Here is a 21,502-nt window from a genome sequence, read left to right as displayed (position 1 = left end):
CAGGAGGGAACTTCACACAGCTCCAGGGATGTGTTGAAGATGCGAGTAAAGATGGGAGCCAGCTGTTCAGCACAGGTTTTGAGGCAGGAGGGTGAGACACAGTCTGGTCCGGGGGCTTTCCTGGGCTTCTGTTTCTGGAATAGTCGGCTCACATCCTGAGTGTGTATTCTGAGTTTCAGGGAGGAAGAAAGGGGGGTGAGAGGTGTGGTGGAGGTGGTTGAGTCTGGATTGGAGAGGGTGGTGGTGGTGGTGGTCGTTGGGTCTGGATTGGGGAGGGTGGGGGTGGTCGTTGAGTCTGGATTGGGGAGGGTGAAGGGGGGAGAGGTGGAAGGTGTGTTGGGGGTCAATGTCTGAAGCAATGTCTCTGGGGAGGGGAGGATGAGGCGTGGGAGTCTGTCCGTCTCAAACCTGCAGTAGAAAGTGTTTAACTCGTTGGCCAGGTCTTTGTTTCCTTCAATAGTGGGTGGGGGGCGTCTGGTGATTTCCTGCAGGCCCCTCCACACTGACGCTGGGTCGTTGGCTGAGAGCCGTTCTTCCAGCTTCTGGGAGTAGATCCTTTTAGCTGCTTTGATCTCCTTGGTCAGTGTGTTCCTGGCTTGCTTGTACAGGGCCCTGTCACCACTTCTGTAGGCGTCCTCCTTGGCCTTACGAAGATGTTGGAGTTTAGGAGTGAACCATGGTTTATTGTTGTTGTATGTGCAAAAGGTCTTTGTTGGCGCACACACACGTCTTCACAGAAACTGATGTATGATGTCACAGTGTCCGTGAGCTTATCTAGGTTCTCAGATGCAGCTTCAAAAACAGTCCAATTAGTGGAGTCAAAACAGTCCTGCAGTTCCTGCTTTGCTGCGTTAGTCCACTTCTTCAGTTTTGACTACAGGCTTCGCACGTTTGAGTTTTTGCCTATAAACTGGAATAAAATGGACCATGCAGTGATCAGAATGTCCCAAAGCTGCCCGGGGCACAGAGCGATAGGCATCTTTTAGAGTGGTGTAACAGTGATCCAGTATGATGTTGTCCTTGATGGGGCAGTTTATACAGTATGCTGTCTGTATTTAGGGAGTTCATGGTTTATGTTTGCTCTGTTAAAATCCCCAAGAATAATTGTAAAGGAATCTGGGAATTTCCTCTCTAGGGTAGTAATCTGGTCAGCCAGCTTGCACAGTGCGTTGTTCGCGTTGGCCTGTGGAGGGATGTAAACTCCGACCAGCATGAAGGAAGACAACTCCTGCGGTGAATAAAAAGGTTTACAGTTGATGAAAAAACTTTCCAAGTGTGGGCTGCAGTGTTTCTGTAACACTGTGACATCAGTACACCAACCTTCATTAATGTAGAAGCAGACTCCACCACCCTTTGTTTTCCTTGAGAGTTCTGTTTCGCAGTCCGTCCGGTGAAGTTGGAAGCCCGGCAGATTTAAGACAGCGTCTGGGACTCGCTCACCGAGCCAGGTTTCAGTGAAGCAGAGGGCAGCAGAGCGTGCAAAGCCCTTGTTAGTCCGGTTTAAGAGCAGTAATTCATCGACTTTGTTTGGAAGAGAGCGGAGATTCGTGAGGTGAATGGAGGGGAGTGCCGTGCGGAATCCTCGCCGACGTAGTTTCACCAGCGCGACTGCCCTGTCTACGTCTTCTCCAGGAGCCACAGAGAGCTGCTGCGCCTCCAACTAAAATCTCCAAAAAACTTTCCGGGTTTGTGAAAAATGGATAAGAACTATAGTGAGGCGACTGCCTGATGTTTAGCAGTTGATCTCTGGAGAAAGTGATGTGGTCTGAGTGACCAAAAGCGCAGAAAATAAACAGGACACATATGAGACACTTTGACTCTTCAGTGCAATGTGGAGCCTAACAAAGATCTGTTTTGTGTCCCAGCTGATCAGCAGGAGGAGAAGAGTCTGACGGAGCAGCAGAGGAACATTTTCAGCCATCTGGACTCAGCTGAGTCACTACAGAGGAAACAATGAGCTCAACACAGAAGGTGAGGAAAATATCACAGTTTCACCAAATAATCAGTCGCGTCTAAAACTCTCATACTCCCAACCTGTTATGTGACTGTGTTGTATTTTATTATGTAGTATGTTTTTATTTTATTTTACATCTATTATGTTTACAAACATCAAGAAGTCACAAGCAAAGAGAAACCACACCATAGCACATGTTTAAATAAGGATATTCATCAAAATTATCTATTAATGAAATTTCAAAACCTTTTTAATCACACAAAAAATACATGTGCAAAGCAACACAACAGTAGCCTGATATCAGACAGAACTGTCACATGATACTAAACATAATGAAGCGCTTCATAATAATTTGTAGATTCAAGCTGCTCTTCATATTTTGACCAGCAGATGTCACCAAAGAGGACTGTTGAAAAGCTTCAAGTAATGACAGTTTGTTTCACGACTGCATTTCACTCGGGGAGGGTTTTATCAATTAAAATTGATTGTAGCTTGGATAACATGATATCAATTGATTAAAATCCTGAAAACGCTACAATCTCAGGTTAAACCTCAGAAAATTTCAACAACCACCAAACGGCTAAAACAGTAAATGAGAGCAGGTGCACGGATTCTGCACAAAGACGTAAACAAAGACGTCCGTGCCGTCGGGGCTGAAAGCCGGCAGCTCACTGATTCTGATGCGTTCGCCGGTCCGCTCTTTGTGTTTACGTCTTTTTCGGCGCTAGATTCTGAAGCTGCAGGTTTTGTCTCTCTCCAAAATAAAATTTATTAAACCAGCAGAATTCTCTCTCTCCATTGTTTACAGCTCTGTCGGGTGCTGTTTTTTGTTTTTTCACTCCGAGCAACAAAGCCTAATTTCTGCTGTTCAATACAGAACAAATGTAAACTTTTTAAAATTATGCAAAACGTTTAGCCATGTCTGTAATAAAATCCTCTGTAACTTTGCTCTGCTTCACTTCAGCAGCATCAGGTAATGTTCATATGTTGATTAATGGTTTTCTTTCATGTTTGATCCGCTGCAGAATATTTTTAAACCCAGGCCAGAAAATTCTCTTTCATGTTTTTCTGTTTTATCCTCAGTTACTTTGACACAAAGGCATCTGCTGTGATGCTTACACCTCTGATGAAGTCTCACACATGTCAGCTTTCATTTTAGAAATATAAAATATGGATATGTACTGATAAGTACATAGTGATCAGAATTCTAATATTTCTGACTGTCTGAGGCAAAATTTCCCCGAATCGAAATCAGTGATGATGCCCAGCCCTACATTTCACTCACTGCCTGTGTTTGTATCTCTGTCACTGCAGGACCAACATGGAGCGAGAAGTCAGCGCTCTCAGGAGGCCGACAAACCTCACAGAACAAAGGGGGAGAAGAAATACAGCTGTGATGAGTGTGGGAAAGATTTTACTAAGAAGGATTCACTAAAAACCCACCAACTCATCCACACTAGAGAGAGACCGTTCAGCTGTGACGAGTGTGGACAGACTTTTTCCTGGAAGGATAGTCTAAAAAAACACCAACTCATCCACAGTGGAGTTAAAGCGTACAGCTGTGATGAGTGTGGGAAAGATTTTACTAGGAAGGATTCACTAAAAACCCACCAACTCATCCACACTGGAGAGAGACCGTTCAGCTGTGATGACTGTGGAAAGTCTTTTACCCGGTTTGGAAGCTTAAAAGCACACCAGCTCTTCCATAGTGGAGTTAAACCATACAGCTGTGACGAGTGTGGAAAGAGTTTTTCCTGGAAGGGTAGTCTAAAAAAACACCAAGTCATCCATAGTGGAGTTAAAGTGTACACCTGTGACGAGTGTGGGAAGGATTTTCTTAGGAAGGCTTCACTAGAAAACCATCAGGTCATCCACACTGGAGAGAGACCGTTCAGCTGTGACGAGTGTGGACAGACTTTTTCTCGGAAGAATGGTCTAAAAAAACACCAAGTCATCCACAGTGGAGTTAAAGCGTACAGCTGTGATCAGTGTGGCAGAGCTTTTACTCAAAGTGGCCACTTACAGAGTCATCTAGTTACCCACTCTGGAATTAAAGCATACAGCTGTGACATTTGTGGAAAATCTTTCAGCCTGAAACAGAGCCGAAATACACACCTACGCATTCACACCGGACATGATGTGTACAGCTGTCAACAGTGTGGCAAAGAGTTTACAACAGACGCAAAGTTACAACGTCACATGTTTACCCACTCTGAGGAACTACCTTATAAGTGTGATCTGTGTGAGAAGACTTTTAAAGCTCCACATTACCTGAGACAACACCAACAGATCCACACCAGAAAGAGACTCTACAAGTGCAGTTACTGTGAGGTATGTTTTTATATTTTTATCTTGTCATTTTAGCCTGACTGTTTGGAACAACTCTGCTCATTAAACCGTGTTAGCATGTTGCTAACATGGTTTAATGAGCAGAGTTCTACAGAATGGAGAGACGGTGTTGTGTGTTTATTCAGATTTTCATTTCAGTTATCATTTTTGTTTAAATGATCCTAAAAAACTAAACTGAAAGTGCTGAAAACTGATATGGTGTTATTTAAAATTCACGTAGTTTCGTGGTATTCAATTCAGTTTTGTTTATATAGCTCCAAATCACAACAGTAGTTGCCTCAAGGTACTTTATATTGTAAGGTAGACCCTACAACAGATTTAGGCAACCTTTCTGATGGCGAGTGCCATTTAAAATTTCCTCAGAAGCCAGTGTGCCATATGATTGTATTAGCAATAAATTTAATAACGCTCTATATTAACAGTTACACACTACATAGAACAACTTTATAGAATTATATTTGTTCACAGATGTTGACAGCTATCAGCGAATAGTTAGCAGCTATTTTGAAACAAAAAAAAAGACACTTTTTATCCATAACAAGAACTCCACAACAGCAAATACAGAAAATACAAATGCTATTTATGGTCTCCTCACAACAATGATAAGAAAAATAAACTGGGCCAATATGGCATGTTTGTTAATACAGAGATACACATGTTAATGTGATCTCTGGTCTCCCACTCGGAGACACAGGTCTCCCAGTGTCCAGCATTCAGACGGCTACGTGAGGACACTCTTCATGTGAGAGAAAATCTGCTCACACAGATATGTAGAACCAAATGCTGTCAACAAGGCCTCTGCAATGTTCTGAAGACAGTTAAACTTGTCAGGTAGTGATGTCCAGCAGGTGACAATGCAAGCTCCGTGAACACGCACATCTATGGATTCCAGCTGCTTCTATACATTTCATGTCAGATAAAAACTTTGGTTGTAATCTTCAGATAATTATTTAATAACAGCCAGACATTTTAAATGAGAATAAGAAAATATTTCTTTGTGCCCCCCTTTCCCTGTTAATGCCCCACCTGGCCCCCCTGGCAAAACTTTGCTAGACCCGCCCCTGCACAGTTACCAGCTGTCAGTTACTCAGAAAAGGATCCTGGTGTTATTTGTCTCTCAGAAACAGTTCATAACTTCAACTCATTCATGTCACCTAAAAGGTAAACCTGTTTCTCCATCACCTGTTCAGCTCTGATGATTCAGTAAGGACATCTCCTGGTTTCATCTTCATGTTTCCCTCTCACCACATATCCAAACCGACATCATGACCAGCAGCTTTTACAGCTGTGGCTCCTGCAAACATCAGCTGATGCTAGAAAGTAATATTAAATAAATTCTAACAACAGCTGATCGAGCTTAAACGTGCTGCTGTTGTTTAGCGCGACATCCGCTGGTTTCCCCTCTCTGGCGCAAAGTGGGCGATAAACAAACAAGAGAGGAAAGCTGATCAGCTGATCATTGATCAGTAGCAACAGGAGAGGGAGGGAGGAGAATGAGAGAAGAAGCGGCAGCTGTGCAGCGTAAAGACAGAATAAATCAATCTTTGTGTCTTTTTTTCTTTCTAGCTGAAGTTCGGGACAAACTCTGTTCCTTTTCACCTCAATACGAAACGCGTAATAATTTCTCTGAATGAGGGACGATTCCGTCTTTTTACAGGCAACTCTACTAACTAACCTTATGAATAAAATACAGTTCACTATGGTATCACTAACATCAAAGCACCCACCCAGCTGTATAGGAACTCCGTCATGCTAGCTAGCACGCAGTACGAGTTATTGTAACTGACTGTAAAAAGTCAGCATAATGAAAATAAACTCCACCTAAACTTGGTTTATATCTGACCCAGATAGACTGCAGGTCATAACTTCTTACCTGAAGTTCAGTTCACCTGACACTCGGACCGGCGGCCGCCTCGGGTCTCTCCTCCTCCTGCCTCCCCTTTCCGTCATCCACCCGCTGGCCTCCACCACTTGCTAATTTTACTGAATCTGAGGAAGCTCCGCCACAGCCACCACCAAACAACTGAGTTATTTTTACAGCATCTGGCCAATCCACCACCTTTCATTGTTTATACCGTTACAAAGGGGGAAAAAAAAGTCACCGGGCCACCGAGCAAATGCCTGATGGCTAGTCCAGCATTGGTCGTGCCATCAGTTAACCCTTCGTGTGCCAACTGTGGCACACGTGCCTACGGTTGCCGACCCCTGCCCTACAATAGTACATACAGAGAAAAGCCCAACAATCATATGACCCTCTATGTGCGAGAGAGAGAGAGAGAGAGAGAGAGAGAGAGAGAGAGAGAGATAGAGAGAGAGGGAGAGATGTTTGACTGAGGAAGAATAAAGTAGTCGTGGTAAGCCAATCACATGACCACTTCAAGACAAAGCAACAAGGTGATATATACCAGTTTATAAATTGTGTTGATAGGCCAGAGTCACGATAAACAATATATACGCGGCGTTTTTACCTCAATAGTTTCGTCACGTCTACTGTCTAAGGACAGCGCAGCGCGACCTCTCTGCTTATGAGAGAAAAAAAACAGAAGTTTTAGGAGAGAGAGAGAGAGAGAGAGAGATATGTGATTTGGAGTGTGTAGTTAATGTGTAGTGTTGTGGATAGTTTTGTGTTGTGTGTCAGAACAATGAGGCGACTGCTGTCTCCAGGTAGAAACAGGAGTGATACACCTGCTGCTATCAGGCTGTGATGTTTCCTTTATAGTGGACAGAAATTTTTGGAGTGGCACAAATAATTTGTGTGGCATCTTATTGAAGAATAGCTGATTGTTCTTAAATAGTTTGAAATGGTTATTTAAAAAAAATCAGGATAAAAGGTAAATGGATGCAAATAACTTTGTTGTTTGCAAAACTTGTGCATAGGATTTTAAAATTGACAATTTATATTTGCATTTAAAGTTATGAAATATGATTCATTAAACATGGTTGTGGTTGTTACAGTAAAAAATATAACCTTTACTACTCTGATCTTATGTTTTTTGTCTGACCTTTAGATCAGTTGTGTTAATACAGTATGTAAAAATGAAAACATGACTGTAAATTCAATTCAATTTTATTTATATAGCACCAAATCACAACATAAGTCGCCTCAAGGCGCTTCATAGATACAGAGGAAAAACCCAACAATCATATGACCCCCTATGAGCAAGCACTTTGGCAACAGTGGGAAGGAAAAACTCCTTTTTAACAGGAAGAAACCTCCGGCAGAACTAGGCTCAGGGAGGGGCGGCCATCTGCTGCGACCGGTTGGGGTGAGAGAAGGAAGACAGGATAAAAGACATGCTGTGGAAGAGAGACAGAGGTTAATAACAGATATGATTCAATGCAGAGAGGTCTATTAATACATAGTGAGTGAGAAAGGTGACTGGAAAGGAAAAACTCAATGCATCATGGGAATCCCCCGGCAGCCTACATCTATTGCAGCATAACTAAGAGAGGATTCAGGGTCACCTGGTCCAGCCCTAACTATATGCTTTAGCAAAAAGGAAAGTTTTAAGCCTAATCTTGAAAGTAGAGATAGTGTCTGTCTCCTGAATCCAAACTGGAAGCTGGTTCCACAGAAGAGGGGCCTGAAACCGAACGATCTGCCTCCCATTCTACTTTTAAATACTCTAGGAACAACAAGTAGGCCTGCAGAGCGAGAGCGAAGTGCTCTAATAGGGTGATATGGTACTACAAGGTCATTAAGATAAGATGGGGCCTGATTATTTAAGACCGGATTTTGAATTCAATTCTGGATTAAACAGGAAGCCAATGAAGGGAAGCCAATGAAGGAGAAATCTGCTCTCTCTTTCTAGTCCCTGTCAGTACTCTTGCTGCAGCATTTTGGATTAGCTGAAGGCTTTTCAGTGAGTTTTTTGGACATCCTGATAATAATGAATTACAGTAGTCCAGCCTGGAAGTAATAAATGCATGAACTAGTTTTTCAGCGTCACTCTGAGACAGGATATTTCTAATTTTAGAGATGTTGCGCAAATGGAAGAAAGCAGTCTTACATATTTGTTTAATATATGCGCTGAAGGACATGTCCTGGTCAAAAATGACTCCAAGGTTCCTCACAGCGTTACTGGAGGCCAAGGTAATGCCATCCAGAGTAAGAATCTGCTTAGATACCATATTTCTAGGCTTTTCAGGGCCGAGTACAATAACCTCAGTTTTATCTGAATTAAGAAGCAGAAAGTTAGCGGCCATCCAGGTCTTTATGTCTTTAAGACATTCCTGCAGTTTAACTAATTGGTGTGTGTTATCTGGCTTCATGGACAGATAGAGCTGGGTGTCATCTGCATAGCAGTGAAAATGTATGCTATGTCTTCTAATGATACTGCCTAAGGGAAGCATGTATAATGTAAACAGAATTGGTCCTAGCACTGAACCCTGTGGAACTCCATAATTAACCTCAGTGTGTGAAGAGGACTCTCCATTTACATGAACAAATTGGAGTCTATTAGATAGATATGATACAAACCACTGCAGTGCAGTACCTGTAATACCTACAGCATGTTCTAATCGCTCTAATAGGATATTATGGTCGACAGTATCGAACTGCATGCGCTAAGGTCTAGCAGGACAAGCACAGAGATGAGTCCACTGTCAGAGGCCATAAGAAGATCATTTGTGACCTTCACTAAAGCTGTTTCTGTGCTGTGATGAGCTCTGAAACCTGACTGAAACTCTTCAAATAAACCATTCCTCTGCAGATGATCTGTTAGCTGTTCGACAACTACTCTTTCAAGGATTTTTGATATGAAAGGAAGGTTGGAGATTGGCCTATAATTAGCTAAGACTGCTGGGTCTAGAGATGGCTTTTTGAGTAAAGGTTTAACTACAGCTAGCTTGAAGGCCTGTGGTACATAGCCGATCATTAGAGATAGGTTGATCATATTTAAGATCGAAGAATTAATTAATGGCAGGACTTCTTTGAGCAGTTTTGTAGGAATGGGGTCTAAAAGACACGTTGATGGCTTGGAGGAAGTAATTATTGAAGTTAACTCAGAAAGATCAATTAGAGAAAAAGAGTCTAACTTAACATCAACGGTACTAAAAGTAGCTGTAGATAATATTACATCTGTGGGATGATTATTGGTCATTTTTTCTCTAATGATAAAAATTTTATTTGTGAAGAAGTTCATGAAGTCATTACTAGTTAACGTTAAAGGGATTGTTGGCTCAAAAGAGCTCTGACTGTTTGTCAGCCTGGCTGCAGTGCTGAAGAGAAACCTGGGGTTGTTCTTATTTTCTTCAATCAGTGATGAATAGTAAGATGTTCTGGCTTTGCGGAGGGCTTTCTTATAAAGCAGCAAACTATTTCAGAATCAGAATCAGAAAGGGTTTTATTGCCAAATGTTGAGCAGGTTTACAACATTAGGAAATTGCTGCGGTGCATCAGTGCAAACATAGTGTCATAAATAGCACTTAAATAGACATGAAAAAAATAAAAGTAGGGATAAGAATTAAAAGTGCTACGTAGAAAGATATGTGCATGAGATATACATGAGATATATACATGAGAATAAGAATTAAGAGTGCTACGTTGAAAGATATATACATGAGTGCAGGTGGTGATCAGTGCCAAACATGGAATGATGCAGTGAACACAGCGTAGGGTCATGTGTTAGTGGTGGGAACAGTCATACGGTTATTGTTCATGTGTCCAACAGCAGAGGGGAAGAAACTGTTCTTATGGCGAGAGGTTCTGGTGCGAATGGACCGGAGCCTCCTGCCTGAGGGGAGCAGGTCAAACAGACTGTGTCCAGGGTGAGAAGGGTCAGCTGAGATCAGAGCTGCACGCCCCAGTGTCCTGGAGGTGTACAGGTCCTGCAAAGATGGGAGTCTGAAGCCAATCACCTTCTCAGCAGAGCGCACAACACGCTGCAGTCTCTGTTTGTCCCTGATAGTGGCTCCAGCGTACCATACGGTGATGGAGGAGGTGAGGATGGACTCAATGATTGCGGTGTAGAATTGCATCATCGTCCGTGTTGGCAGGTTGAATTTCTTCAGCTGCCTCAGGAAGTACATCCTCTGCTGGGCTTTCTTGATGACGGAGGTGATGGTGGGCTCCCACTTCAGGTCCTGGGTGATGGTGGTACCCAGGAAGCGGAATGAGTCCACAGAGGTGATGGGGGTGTCAGTCAGGATGATGGGGGGGAGTGGGGCTGTGTGCTTCCTGAAGTCCACAATAATCTCCACTGTCTTCTGGGCATTCAGCACCAGGTTGTTGTGGCTGCACCAGGACACCAGACGTTCAACCTCCCTCCTGTAGGCAGACTCATCCCCGTCCGAGATGAGCCCAATAACGGTGGTGTCATCTGCAAACTTGATTAGCTTGACAGACTGGTGGGTGGAGGTGCAGCAGTTGGTGTACAGGGAGAAGAGCAGAGGAGAGAGAACACAGCCCTGAGGGGAGCCGGTGCTGATGGTCCGGGAGTCCGAGACATTCTTTCCCAGCCTCACATGCTGCTTCCTGTCCGTCAGGAAGTCAGTGATCCACCGGCAGATGGGATCAGGCACATTCATCTGGGAAAGCTTGCCTCGGAGATGGTCTGGAAGGATGGTGTTGAAGGCAGAGCTGAAGTCCACAAACAGGATCCTGGCGTAGGTTCCTGGGGAGTCCAGATGCTGCAGGATGAAGTGTAGGGCCATGTTGATGGCGTCGTCTACAGACCTGTTGGCTCTATATGCAAACTGCAGGGGGTCCAGGAGGGGGGCCGTGAGGGTCCTGAGATGGGAGAGAACTAGGTGCTCAAATGACTTCATGACCACAGATGTCAGAGCCACGGGTCTGTAGTCATTTAGTCCAGTGATCCTAGGTTTCTTGGGGACAGGGATTATGGTAGAGGACTTGAAGCAGGCAGGCACATGACATGTCTGCAGTGAGGAGTTGAAAATGCCAGAAAACACTGGGGCCAGCTCGTTTGCACAGTGTCTGAGGGTGGCAGGAGACACACCGTCTGGGCCGGGAGCTTTCCGAGCATTCAGGTTCTTAAACTGCTTCCTCACATCTGCTTCATGAATATGAAGAGTTGTGGTGGGAGGAGGTGGTGTGAAATCCTCTTTTGTGTGGGGTGAGGAGGGGGGTGTTGTAGGTGAACAGTTTGAAGGTGGTGATGGCTCTATGGAGGGGGGAGAGGTGGGGGAATTAGTGTCCAAAGTGCCTCTATTGTTGGGGCCGTTGGAGGTGTGAAGGCTGCCTGGTGGCTCGTCAAAACGGCAGTAGAAGTCGTTAAGGGTGTTGGCTAAGAGCAAGTCATCAGTGGAGTGGGGGGTTTTAGGCTTGTAGTTTGTGATATTCCTAAAACCTTTCCACACAGAGGCCGAGTCATTCTCTGAGATCTGCTGCTGCATCTTCTCAGAGTGCTGATGTTTAGCAACGTCCACTTCTTTAGTGAACCTGTACTTGGCCTCTCTGTAGCAGTCCCTGTCTCCGCTTCTGAACGCCTTTCTCTTTTCCAGCCACAGCTTTTTGAGTTTAGGAGTAAACCAGGGTTTGTCATTGTTATAACTCACCCTGGTGCGTGATGGCACAATGCTGTCCTCACAGAAGTGGATATAGGAGGTGACAGTGTCCGTAAACTCGTCCAAGCTGTTAGAAGCAGCCTTCAATGTGTCCCAGTCTGTGGTCTCCAAACACGTGCGAAGCTCTTCCACAGCCTCGTTGCTCCACAGTTTTTTTTAGTCCTCACGACAGGTTTGGAGAGCTTCAGCCTCTGTCTGTACGCGGGGATTAGGTGGATCATGACGTGGTCAGAAAGTCCGAGTGAAGCGCGGGGCACCGCGCAATAGGCCCCGCTGATCGTGCTGTAACAGTGGTCTAATGTCCTCTCCTCTCTGGTCGGGCATTTAATATACTGCTTATATTTCGGAAGCTCATGGCTCAGGTTGGCTTTGTTAAAGTCCCCAAGAGCAATGATGAGAGAGTCCGGGAATGTCCGCTCCGTGTGGAGAATCTGCTCCGCGAGTGCGCACTGAGCTGCCTGCGCATCTGCGTCTGGCGGGATGTAAACAGCGGCCAGGATGAATGAAGCAAACTCCCGCGGAGAATAAAACGGTTTGCAGTGGATAAAAAGATATTCCAGAGAGGAAGAGCAGTGCTGAGCAATCACTGTCACATCTGTGCACCAGCCACTATTGATGTAGAAGCAGACACCTCCACCTTTGGACTTACCGGAGAGAGCGGCCTGCCGGTCCGCGCGCAGCAGATGGAAGCCCTCCAGCTTGAGCGCGCAGTCCGGGATGTTCTCATTGAGCCACGACTCCGTAAAACATAAGACACAGGAGGAGGCAAAGTCTCCAGGCTAAATGATGATCCTCTAAATTTGTGACACGCCATTTCCTCTCCAGATTACGAGTCATCTGCTTTAGGGTACGTGTTTGAGAATTATACCACGGAGTCAGGTACTTCTGAGAAGAGACCTTAGTTTTCACAGGAGCTACACTATCCAGAGTCATACGTAGTGAGGAGGTGAAATTATTAACAAGATAATCGACCTCTGTTGGAGCAGCGTTCAGATAGCTGCTCTGCTCTGTGTTGGTACAGGGCATTGGAGATGATAACAGTGGGTGGATTATATTCTTAAACTTAGTTACAGCGCTTTCAGAAAGACATCTACTTTGATAAAGTCTACTCTCCACCGCTGTGTAATCAATTATTGTAAATGTAAATGTTATCAGGAAATTATCAGACAGGAGAGGGTTTTCAGGAAACACTGTTAAATGTTCAGGTTCGATGCCATATGTTAAAACAAGATCTAGAGTGTGATTAAAGTGGTGGGTGGGTTCTTTTACATTTTGAGAGAAACCAATTGAGTCTAATAACAGATTAAATGCCATGGTGAGGCTGTCATTTTTAGCATCTACATGGATGTTAAAATCACCCACAATAATTATTTTATCTGAGCTCAGAACTAAATTAGATATAAAGTCTGAGAAATCAGACAGAAACTCTGTGTAAGGCCCAGGTGGACGATAGATGATAACAAGTAAGACTGGTTTCTGAGTTTTACAGCTGGGGTGGACGAGGCTAAGCATCAGGCTTTCAAATGAATTAAAAGTCTGTCTTGGTCTTTCATTAATTAATAGGCTGGTGTGAAAAATTGCTGCCACACCGCCCCCTCGGCCTGTGCTTCAAGATTTCTGGTAGTTAGAATGACTCGGGGGTGTTGATTCATTTAAACTAACATAATCATCCTGCTGCAACCAGGTTTCTGTAAGGCAGAGTAAATCAATTTGTTGATCAATTATTAAGTCATGTACTAACAGAGACTTGGAGGAGAGAGACCTAATATTTAATAATCCACATCTCACTGTTTTACTCTTTGGTTCAGATGTGGATACTGTATTTTTCTTTCTTTGTAATTGTTTGTGTTTAAGTTGTTTGTTGCTGGTTTTTAGTTTGTTTTTTGTCTGTTTGGGAGCTGACACAGTCTCTATGAAGATGGGTTTTTGGGGGGGTAGCAGGAGGGTCACCTGGTCCAGCCCTAACTATATGCTTTAGCAAAAAGGAAAGTTTTAAGCCTAATCTTAAAAGTAGACACTGTGTCTGTCTCCTGAATCCAAACTGGAAGTTGGTTACACAGAAGAGGGGCCTGAAACCGAACGATCTGCCTCCCATTCTACTTTTAAATACTGTAGGAACAACAAGTAAGGCTGCAGTGCGAGAGCAAAGTGCTCTAACAGGGTGATATGGTACTACAAGGTCATTAAAATAAGATTGGGCCTGATTATTCAAGACCGGATTTTGAATTCAATTCTGGATTAAACAGGAAGCCAATGAAGGGAAGCCAATGAAGGAGAAATATGCTCTCTCTTTCTAGTCCCTGTCAGGACTCTTGCTGCAGCATTTCGGATTAACTGAAGGCTTTTCAGCGAGTTTTTAGGACATCCTGATAATAATGAATTGTTTAATGTGCATTGAAGGACATATCCTGGTCAAAATGACTCCAAGGTTCCTCACAGCGTTACTCGAGGTTACTGAAGTGTTTCCTTATAATTGCCCACTCTATAAAACTCAGTCGACGGGACTGAGCTCTGCAGCGTGGGTAATTACAAGAAAGCACTTCATAATTTGTAGATTCAAGCTGCTCTACATATTGTGAACAGCAGATGTCACCAAAGAGGCGACAGAATTTGTCCTGGTCCAAAATGAGTCCAAAGTTCCCCACAGTGTTACTGGAGGCCAAGGTAATGCCACCGAGAGTAAGAATCTGGTTAGATACAATACTGTTCAACTGATGCTCACAAGGGTGTGGTACCACAGTGTGTGTTTGTATAGCCCAGTAAACTGTTAACTGAAGGAGTAAAATGTAATTGGACGTCTGCAGAGATGCTCTTTATTTCAGGCGACGTTCAGGATGAAAATGTTGAAGGACTGACTTACACTGTCTTTGTGTCTTTGTTTAGAAGCAGAGCGACACAGATGGATCCAGTTCTCAACCCTGTCGTCGCTGTGGTGGTGGGAAAGACTTTCGTTGTGACCTTTGTGGAAAAACTTTCAGTCATTCAAACGCCCTAAAACTACATCAACGTAGACACACTGGAGACAAAATGAACTACTGCAAAGAATGTGGGAAAGGCTTCCCCACAAAACGTGACTTAAAACGACACGAACTCTATCACAGTGGGGTCAAAAAGCATCTCTGTGATCAGTGTGGGTCATCCTACACCTCTGCAGGTGAGCTTAAAAGACACAAACGCGTCCACACAGGAGAGAAACCATACAAGTGCAGACACTGTGACAAAAGCTTTCCACAATCAGCTAATCGTAACTGTCATGAACGGACACACATGGAAGTAAACTACAGCTGTGACCAGTGTGACAAGAGCTTCAGGAATTTCAGTTCATACTCCAAACACAAACGATCCCACGTTACTAATAAACTCTTTCACTGTTACCAATGTGCCAAAATATTCACCACATTGTCTGCTCTGTGCAAACATCAGCGTGATCATGCAGGACTGAAATCACTCCCATCTCTGTGAATCTGCAGAGACAGAAAGATCCTCGTCTGGGTTCAGGGTCAGACTTAAAACTCTTGAGATCAGGCTCCACAGAGTTCACAGTGAATCTCCTGTAAAGATCTGATGAGGCAGCTATGAATGAAAATGTGCCTCTTGTTACATTTTAAGCTTTCTAAACTGTTCTACTGTAGTGTTGGTGTTGAGTGGTTAGCTTTGTTCCAGCAGTTGAATCAAAAAATCTGTTTCCTCTTATGTTTTTATTGAATGTATTTTGATTCATGTATTTTTGTTGGGGTTTTTTTTTTTTTTTTTGTTCAGGTTGTTTGTGTTATGAAATCCTTCAACAGTTAAACCAAAATTTGAAATGTTAAATAAAGAAATAGTTTAATGACAAAGAGTTTGATCCATGATGTCATTCCCTGTATATCAAACCAAAAACTGACATGACAAATGTTCTCAGTGACACAGATGGAGGTTTATCAGAGGAGACTTGGCTGTTCTGACACTGAACAGGGTTCCTGCAGCTTACTGAAAATTCTGACCTGAAATTTATGAAAAAATAAGATCTTTAAAATCTTTTATATTTTAACAAAGTTGCTGTAGGTATCAAATTCTGATTTGTGTTTGAGATATAAAAAGATTAAAAGATCATTTTCCAAAATTAAAGTTGTGGTTTGAGTTGCTCAGTTTCAGAGTTTCCTTTGTTGGCACTGCCTCTCTTCAGAAGTTGTTGGTCTATATTGACATGACAGCTGATTTTTCGGCTGGACGTCCATGATGTGAATCTTATTTCACCACATCCCAAAGATGCTCTATTGGACTGAGACTCAGGTGGGCTGTGGTCTGTAAATGATGTCAGTTGGTACTAAGGGACCCAAATTGTGCCAACCAAACATCTCCACGCTATTGCACCAGCAGCAGGATGGATCCATGCTTTATGTTGTTTAAGACAAATTCTGCCCCCAAAATCTGAAAGTTGCAGAGATTGAAAAATGTTGCCTGGACTGATGGGTCTCAATCTTTTCTTGTCCACTTTTGTTGATCTCGAATTTAAAGTAACCCACCCATCACGTTAATCACACTCTAGAACTTGTTTTAACATATGACATAGAAACTGAACATTTAACACTGTTTCCTGTAAACCCTCTCTTGTCTGATCGTTTGATAATAACATTTAAATTTACAATAATGGAATGAAGCCAGATAACATGCATATAAAGACCTGGGTGACCTCTAACTTCCTGCTACTGATTATACTGGGCCTACAGTACCTAGAAATATGGTATCTAACCAGATACTGTCCTATATCCTGTCAGAGTGACACTCAGAAACTACTCCATGCATTTATTATTTCTAGACTGGACTACTGTAATTTGCTATTATCAGGATGTCCTAAAAACTCCCAGAGAAGCCTGCAGGTAATCCAAAATGCTGCAGCAAGAGTACTGACAGGGATTACTGAACACTGGACTTACTGTATGCCAATGCAGAAGAGGCATACAGTTCATCACCTCTCCCTCCCCTGGGCAGATCTGATCACAACCTGGTGCACCTTGTCCCTGTGTATGAGCCCTTAGTGCGCAGGGAGCCACCAGCCACCCGCACAGTACAGAGATGGTCAGAGGAGAGCGAGGAGGCTCTTAAGGATTGTTTTGAGTCGACTGTGTGGGAGGTGATTTGTGATGACCATGGAGAGGACATCGACAGCCTTACTACATGCATTACTGACTATATAAACTTCTGTGTGGATAACACTGTACCTACCAGGACTGTACGGTGTTTCTCCAACAACAAACCTTGGATTACCCCAGAAATTAAAACCGTCCTCAAGCAGAAGAGGAGGGCCTTCAAATCCAGAGACAAAGAGGAGTTGAAAAGGGTGCAGAGAGAGCTGAGGGGACTGATAAGGAATGGGAAGGAGAGCTACAGGCAGAAGATGGAGAACCAGCTTCAACAAAACAACGTTGGTGAAGTCTGGAGAGGCCTCAGAACCATCTCGGGCCACAAACAGCAGAACTCTCTGCCTGGGAGGGATGTGAGATGGGCAAATGAACTGAATCATTTCTTCAACAGATTTGATTCAGCCATGAGGCAGTCTGCAACATCGGCTGCAGACTCACCCACCCCCACTGCTGCTGTTCCACCTCAGACACTTCACACCTCCTCTATTCACCCTGCTCACTCCCCCCCACCCCCAACTGCAGCATCCAATACACACTCAACACAAGGCTCCAGCGTGTCTCTCTCAACCACCCAGGTTAGGAGGGAACTGAGGAGGATTAATGGCAAGAAGGCAGCGGGTCCAGATGGCATCAGCTCGAGGGTCGTCAGGTCCTGCGCGGACCAACTGTGTGGGGTGATGGAGCACCTCTTCAACCTGAGCCTGAGGTTGGGAAGAGTCCCACAGCTCTGGAAAACCTCCTGTGTTGTACCAGTGCCAAAGACTTCACGCCCCAAGGACCTCAACAGCTACAGGCCGGTGGCTCTGACATCCCACCTGATGAAGACCCTGGAGCGGTTGGTCCTGGCTCAGCTTCGGCGTCTAATAAGCTCATCACTGGACCCACTTCAGTTTGCCTACCAGCCTGGGATTGGAGTGGATGATGCCGTCATTCACCTCCTACATCGTTCCCTCGCTCACCTGGAGACCGCTGGAAGCACTGTGAGAATCATGTTCTTTGATTTCTCCAGTGCCTTCAACACCATTCTTCCCTCGGTTCTAAAGGACAAGCTGGTGAACTCTGGAGTGGACCATCACCTCACTACCTGGATCCTGGACTACCTCACCGACCGACCACAGTATGTGAGGACTCAGGGCTGTGTGTCGGACAGGGTCGTCTGCAGTACGGGGGCCCCACAGGGAACGGTTCTGGCTCCGTTCCTCTTCACCATCTACACTGCAGACTTCTCCCACAATTCCACCCAGTGCTTCCTGCAGAAGTTCTCTGATGACTCTGCAATAGTCGGCCTCATCACTGATGGGGACGACAAGGAGTACAGAGGTCTGACCCAAGACTTTGTGGACTGGTGCCAGCTGAACTACCTCCAGATCAACGCCAGTAAAACCAAGGAACTGGTGGTAGACTTCCGCAGGCACAAGCATTCTCCACTGCAACCACTGAACATCCAAGGTATGGACATTGAGGCTGTGGACAGCTACAGGTACCTTGGTGTTCATCTGAACAATAGACTGGACTGGACTGATAACTCAGACGCCCTCTACAGGAAAGGGCAGAGCAGGCTGTACCTGCTGCGGAGACTCAGGTCGTTTGGAGTGGAGGGCCCACTCCTGAAGACCTTCTATGACTCTGTTGTGGCTTCTGCTATCTTTTATGGCATGGTCTGCTGGGGCGGCAGCATCTCTGCTGGGGACAGGAAGAGACTGAACAGGGTGATCCGAAGGGCCAGCTCTGTTCTAGGATGCCCTCTGGACCCAGTGGAGGTGGTGAGTGACAGGAGAACGGCGGCTAAGCTGTCATCCCTGTTGGACAACATCTCCCACCCCATGCAGCAGACTGTGACAGCACTGAGCAGCTCCTTCAGTGGGAGACTGCGGCACCCACGGTGTGGGACGGAGAGATTTCGCAGGTCTTTCCTCCCCACTGCTGTCAGAGTCCATAATAAAGACTTTAACTGATCAAGCACACACATCCATACATATGCAATAATACTAAGTGCAATAATCCTGTCATCGTTGTATTTTTTACTCAGTTGTATATAGTATTTGTATTTGTATTCTATTTTTATCTTATTGTATATTTATTTTATTTTATTCTACTGTATATAGTATTTTATTCTATTCTGTACAGTTGTGTACTGTATTTATCCTTATTGTATTCTAATTTTTGCCTCATAACTTTTGCACTGTCCACTTCCTGCTGTGACAAAACAAATTTCCCACGTGTGGGACTAATAAAGGTTATCTTATCTTATCTTATCTTATCTTATCTTATTAGTTGTTGTTCCTAGAATATTTAAAAGTAGAGTGAGAGGCAGAGCTTTGAGTTTTCAGGTCCCTCTTCTGTGGAACCAGCTTCCAGTTGGGATTGGTGAGGCAGACACGATCTCTACTTTTAAGATTAGGCTTCAAACTTTCCCTTTTACTAAAATATATAGTTAGGGCTGGACCAGGTGACCCTGAATTCTCCCTTATTAATGCTGCAATGGGTGTAGGCTGCTGGGGGATTCCCATGATGTATTGAGTATTTCTTCCTCAGTCAGCTTTCTCACTCACTATGTGTTAATAGAGCTCTCTGCATTGAATCATACTTGTTATTAATCTCTGTCTTCCACAGCATGTCTTTTCTCCTGTTTTCCTTCTCTCACCCCAACCGCCTGTGGCAGATGGCCGCCCCTCCCTGAGCCTGGTTCTGCCGGAGGTTTCTTCCTATTAAAAGGGAGGTTTTCCTTCCCACTGTCACCAAAGGGATTGTTGGGTTTTGTATGTGTTATTGCAGGGCAGGGGGTCCACTACCTCCATGATCCAATCTGGAGCCACTAACCCTGAGGGTACATCTTTCACCATCTTACAAAGCTGGGATTGCAGCCATTCCCCAACTCTCTGTGAATGGTACTCATGGAATTTGATCTGTGGCTGTTGATCAATGGTCATGATTTGCATATTAATGATGAAGAAACTTATCTTACAGCTCATTGTTCATTCAGTGGGCTGTTTTCGTCATTATGCAAATGTACTGTTTACTAGGTTTGGGAAACCTGCAGTCAGCTGAGTTTGAAGAAGTCACTTGCAACACTGAAAACGCCACGTCCAGATGAACAGAATCAATTATTTTGGCACAAACAATTCACCACAAAAAAGACTCAATATTCAGAAATGCTTTAAACTGTGCAGTAAATATGTATGACAAACTCAAAACATTGTAATTTAAAACATACTGCAAAACAGTGCTGGCTCTTATTTCAGTGGGAGAAATTTTCATGGGCATGTGCAGCTAGAATTTTACTTTGAAGGAAATGGGGTCAATGCAATTCTTAAGCATGTGTGCAAATGTCCGATGGATGGATGGAACTTTATTAATCCCTCGGGTCGGTTCCTCCGGGAAATTCAGTTTCCAGTAGCACAGCACCGACAGAAGTTGCATGTTACAGATGCGCTAAGGGAAATGAGAGTAAGGATATAAGCACACAGCCCCACTCCACTGACGACTTGCTGTTGGCCAAAGCCCTCAACGACTTTTACTGCCGGTTTGATGAGACATCAAGCAGCCTTGACATCTCCACCTTCCCCAACAATAGAGACATCATCCCCCCACCTCCCCACTCCCACCAGCACAGAGCCATCACCACCATCAAAGACTTCACCCACAGGAGCCCCCTCCTCACTCCACAGCTATGAGGATTTCACACCACCATCTCCCACTACAACCCTTCATATTCATGAAGCAGATGTGAGGAAGCAGTTTAACCCTTTAGACCTACCACAGAACCAAGTCTGCCTGAGCTTATCTTTATATTTTTACATGTTGTACTTCCATTTCTGGGAGCATTTCAAGTTGCTATACATCAATACAACCCTTATATCCCACATTTTAATCATGTGTATGCATTAAGTCAACAGTAACTACATAAATTGCAAAAGTGGTATTTTTACACACATTTCTAGTTAAAGAAATTTCAGAGGTTCATCCCTCAAAATTGTAAATGTAAAAAAGTTGCATAAAACAGTTTGTGTGCTTCTAACCAGACGAAATTTATTTTGAGTGTCTTCATAGTTTTATTTTTGAGATACACCAATTTGTTTATACTGCAGCCACCAACTTTGTAATTCTCATTTACATGACTATACATGTATACTATACGATTTACATGACATGGCGCTCCATCTGTTGTAAGTCCAACAAGTTTGTCCCAGGGCAGTTTCATGTCGGTTACACTTTGACATACGTTTTTAAAAACGTCTTTTCCTGTCGTTGTCCCGTGCATCGATTTAATGTTCAATATTTCCTCTCCACTGATGAAGATGGCCAGCTGTGCAATGTCCATCATGTCTATACTTTCATACACAGTATGCAATAACGTGTTTGCTTCTTTCACAAAACTGTGTTCCTAAATCAGTGGCCATCTCACAAACCCGATCAGCAATCGTATTTCTTCTCAGGCTCACATTTGCCAAAATCTGCGTTTTGTCTGGATAGCATCGCACAGCTTCATCAGAGTGGTACCGGGCTGATTTGACTGTCTCCTCTGCTACAATAAAATTTGCTTTCACAA

At 44.1% G+C, this 21,502-nt stretch overlaps 2 protein-coding genes across 2 annotated transcripts in view; one reads left to right on the top strand and one right to left on the bottom strand.

Moving 5' to 3' along the window:
- The window catches only part of LOC120746939 (gastrula zinc finger protein XlCGF8.2DB-like), a 175,440-nt gene that overhangs the window by 44,183 nt on the left and 109,755 nt on the right, over window positions 1–21,502 (bottom strand). The gene's annotated exons all lie outside the window — the stretch shown is intronic.
- LOC120746946 (zinc finger protein OZF-like) lies at window positions 1,963–15,627 on the top strand (the record flags this gene model as incomplete). The annotated part of the gene is made up of 3 exons (XM_040052535.1): window positions 1,963–1,971; window positions 3,269–4,285; window positions 14,714–15,627. Coding segments are annotated over 3 exons (1,605 nt in total), but the record flags the coding sequence as incomplete, so codon positions are not given.

The sequence above is a fragment of the Simochromis diagramma genome, unplaced genomic scaffold (genome assembly GCF_900408965.1).
Source record: "Simochromis diagramma unplaced genomic scaffold, fSimDia1.1 OVJJ01000606.1, whole genome shotgun sequence".
NCBI classification, from domain to species: domain Eukaryota; kingdom Metazoa; phylum Chordata; class Actinopteri; order Cichliformes; family Cichlidae; genus Simochromis; species Simochromis diagramma.
This window is presented reverse-complemented; position numbering and strand designations above follow the sequence as displayed.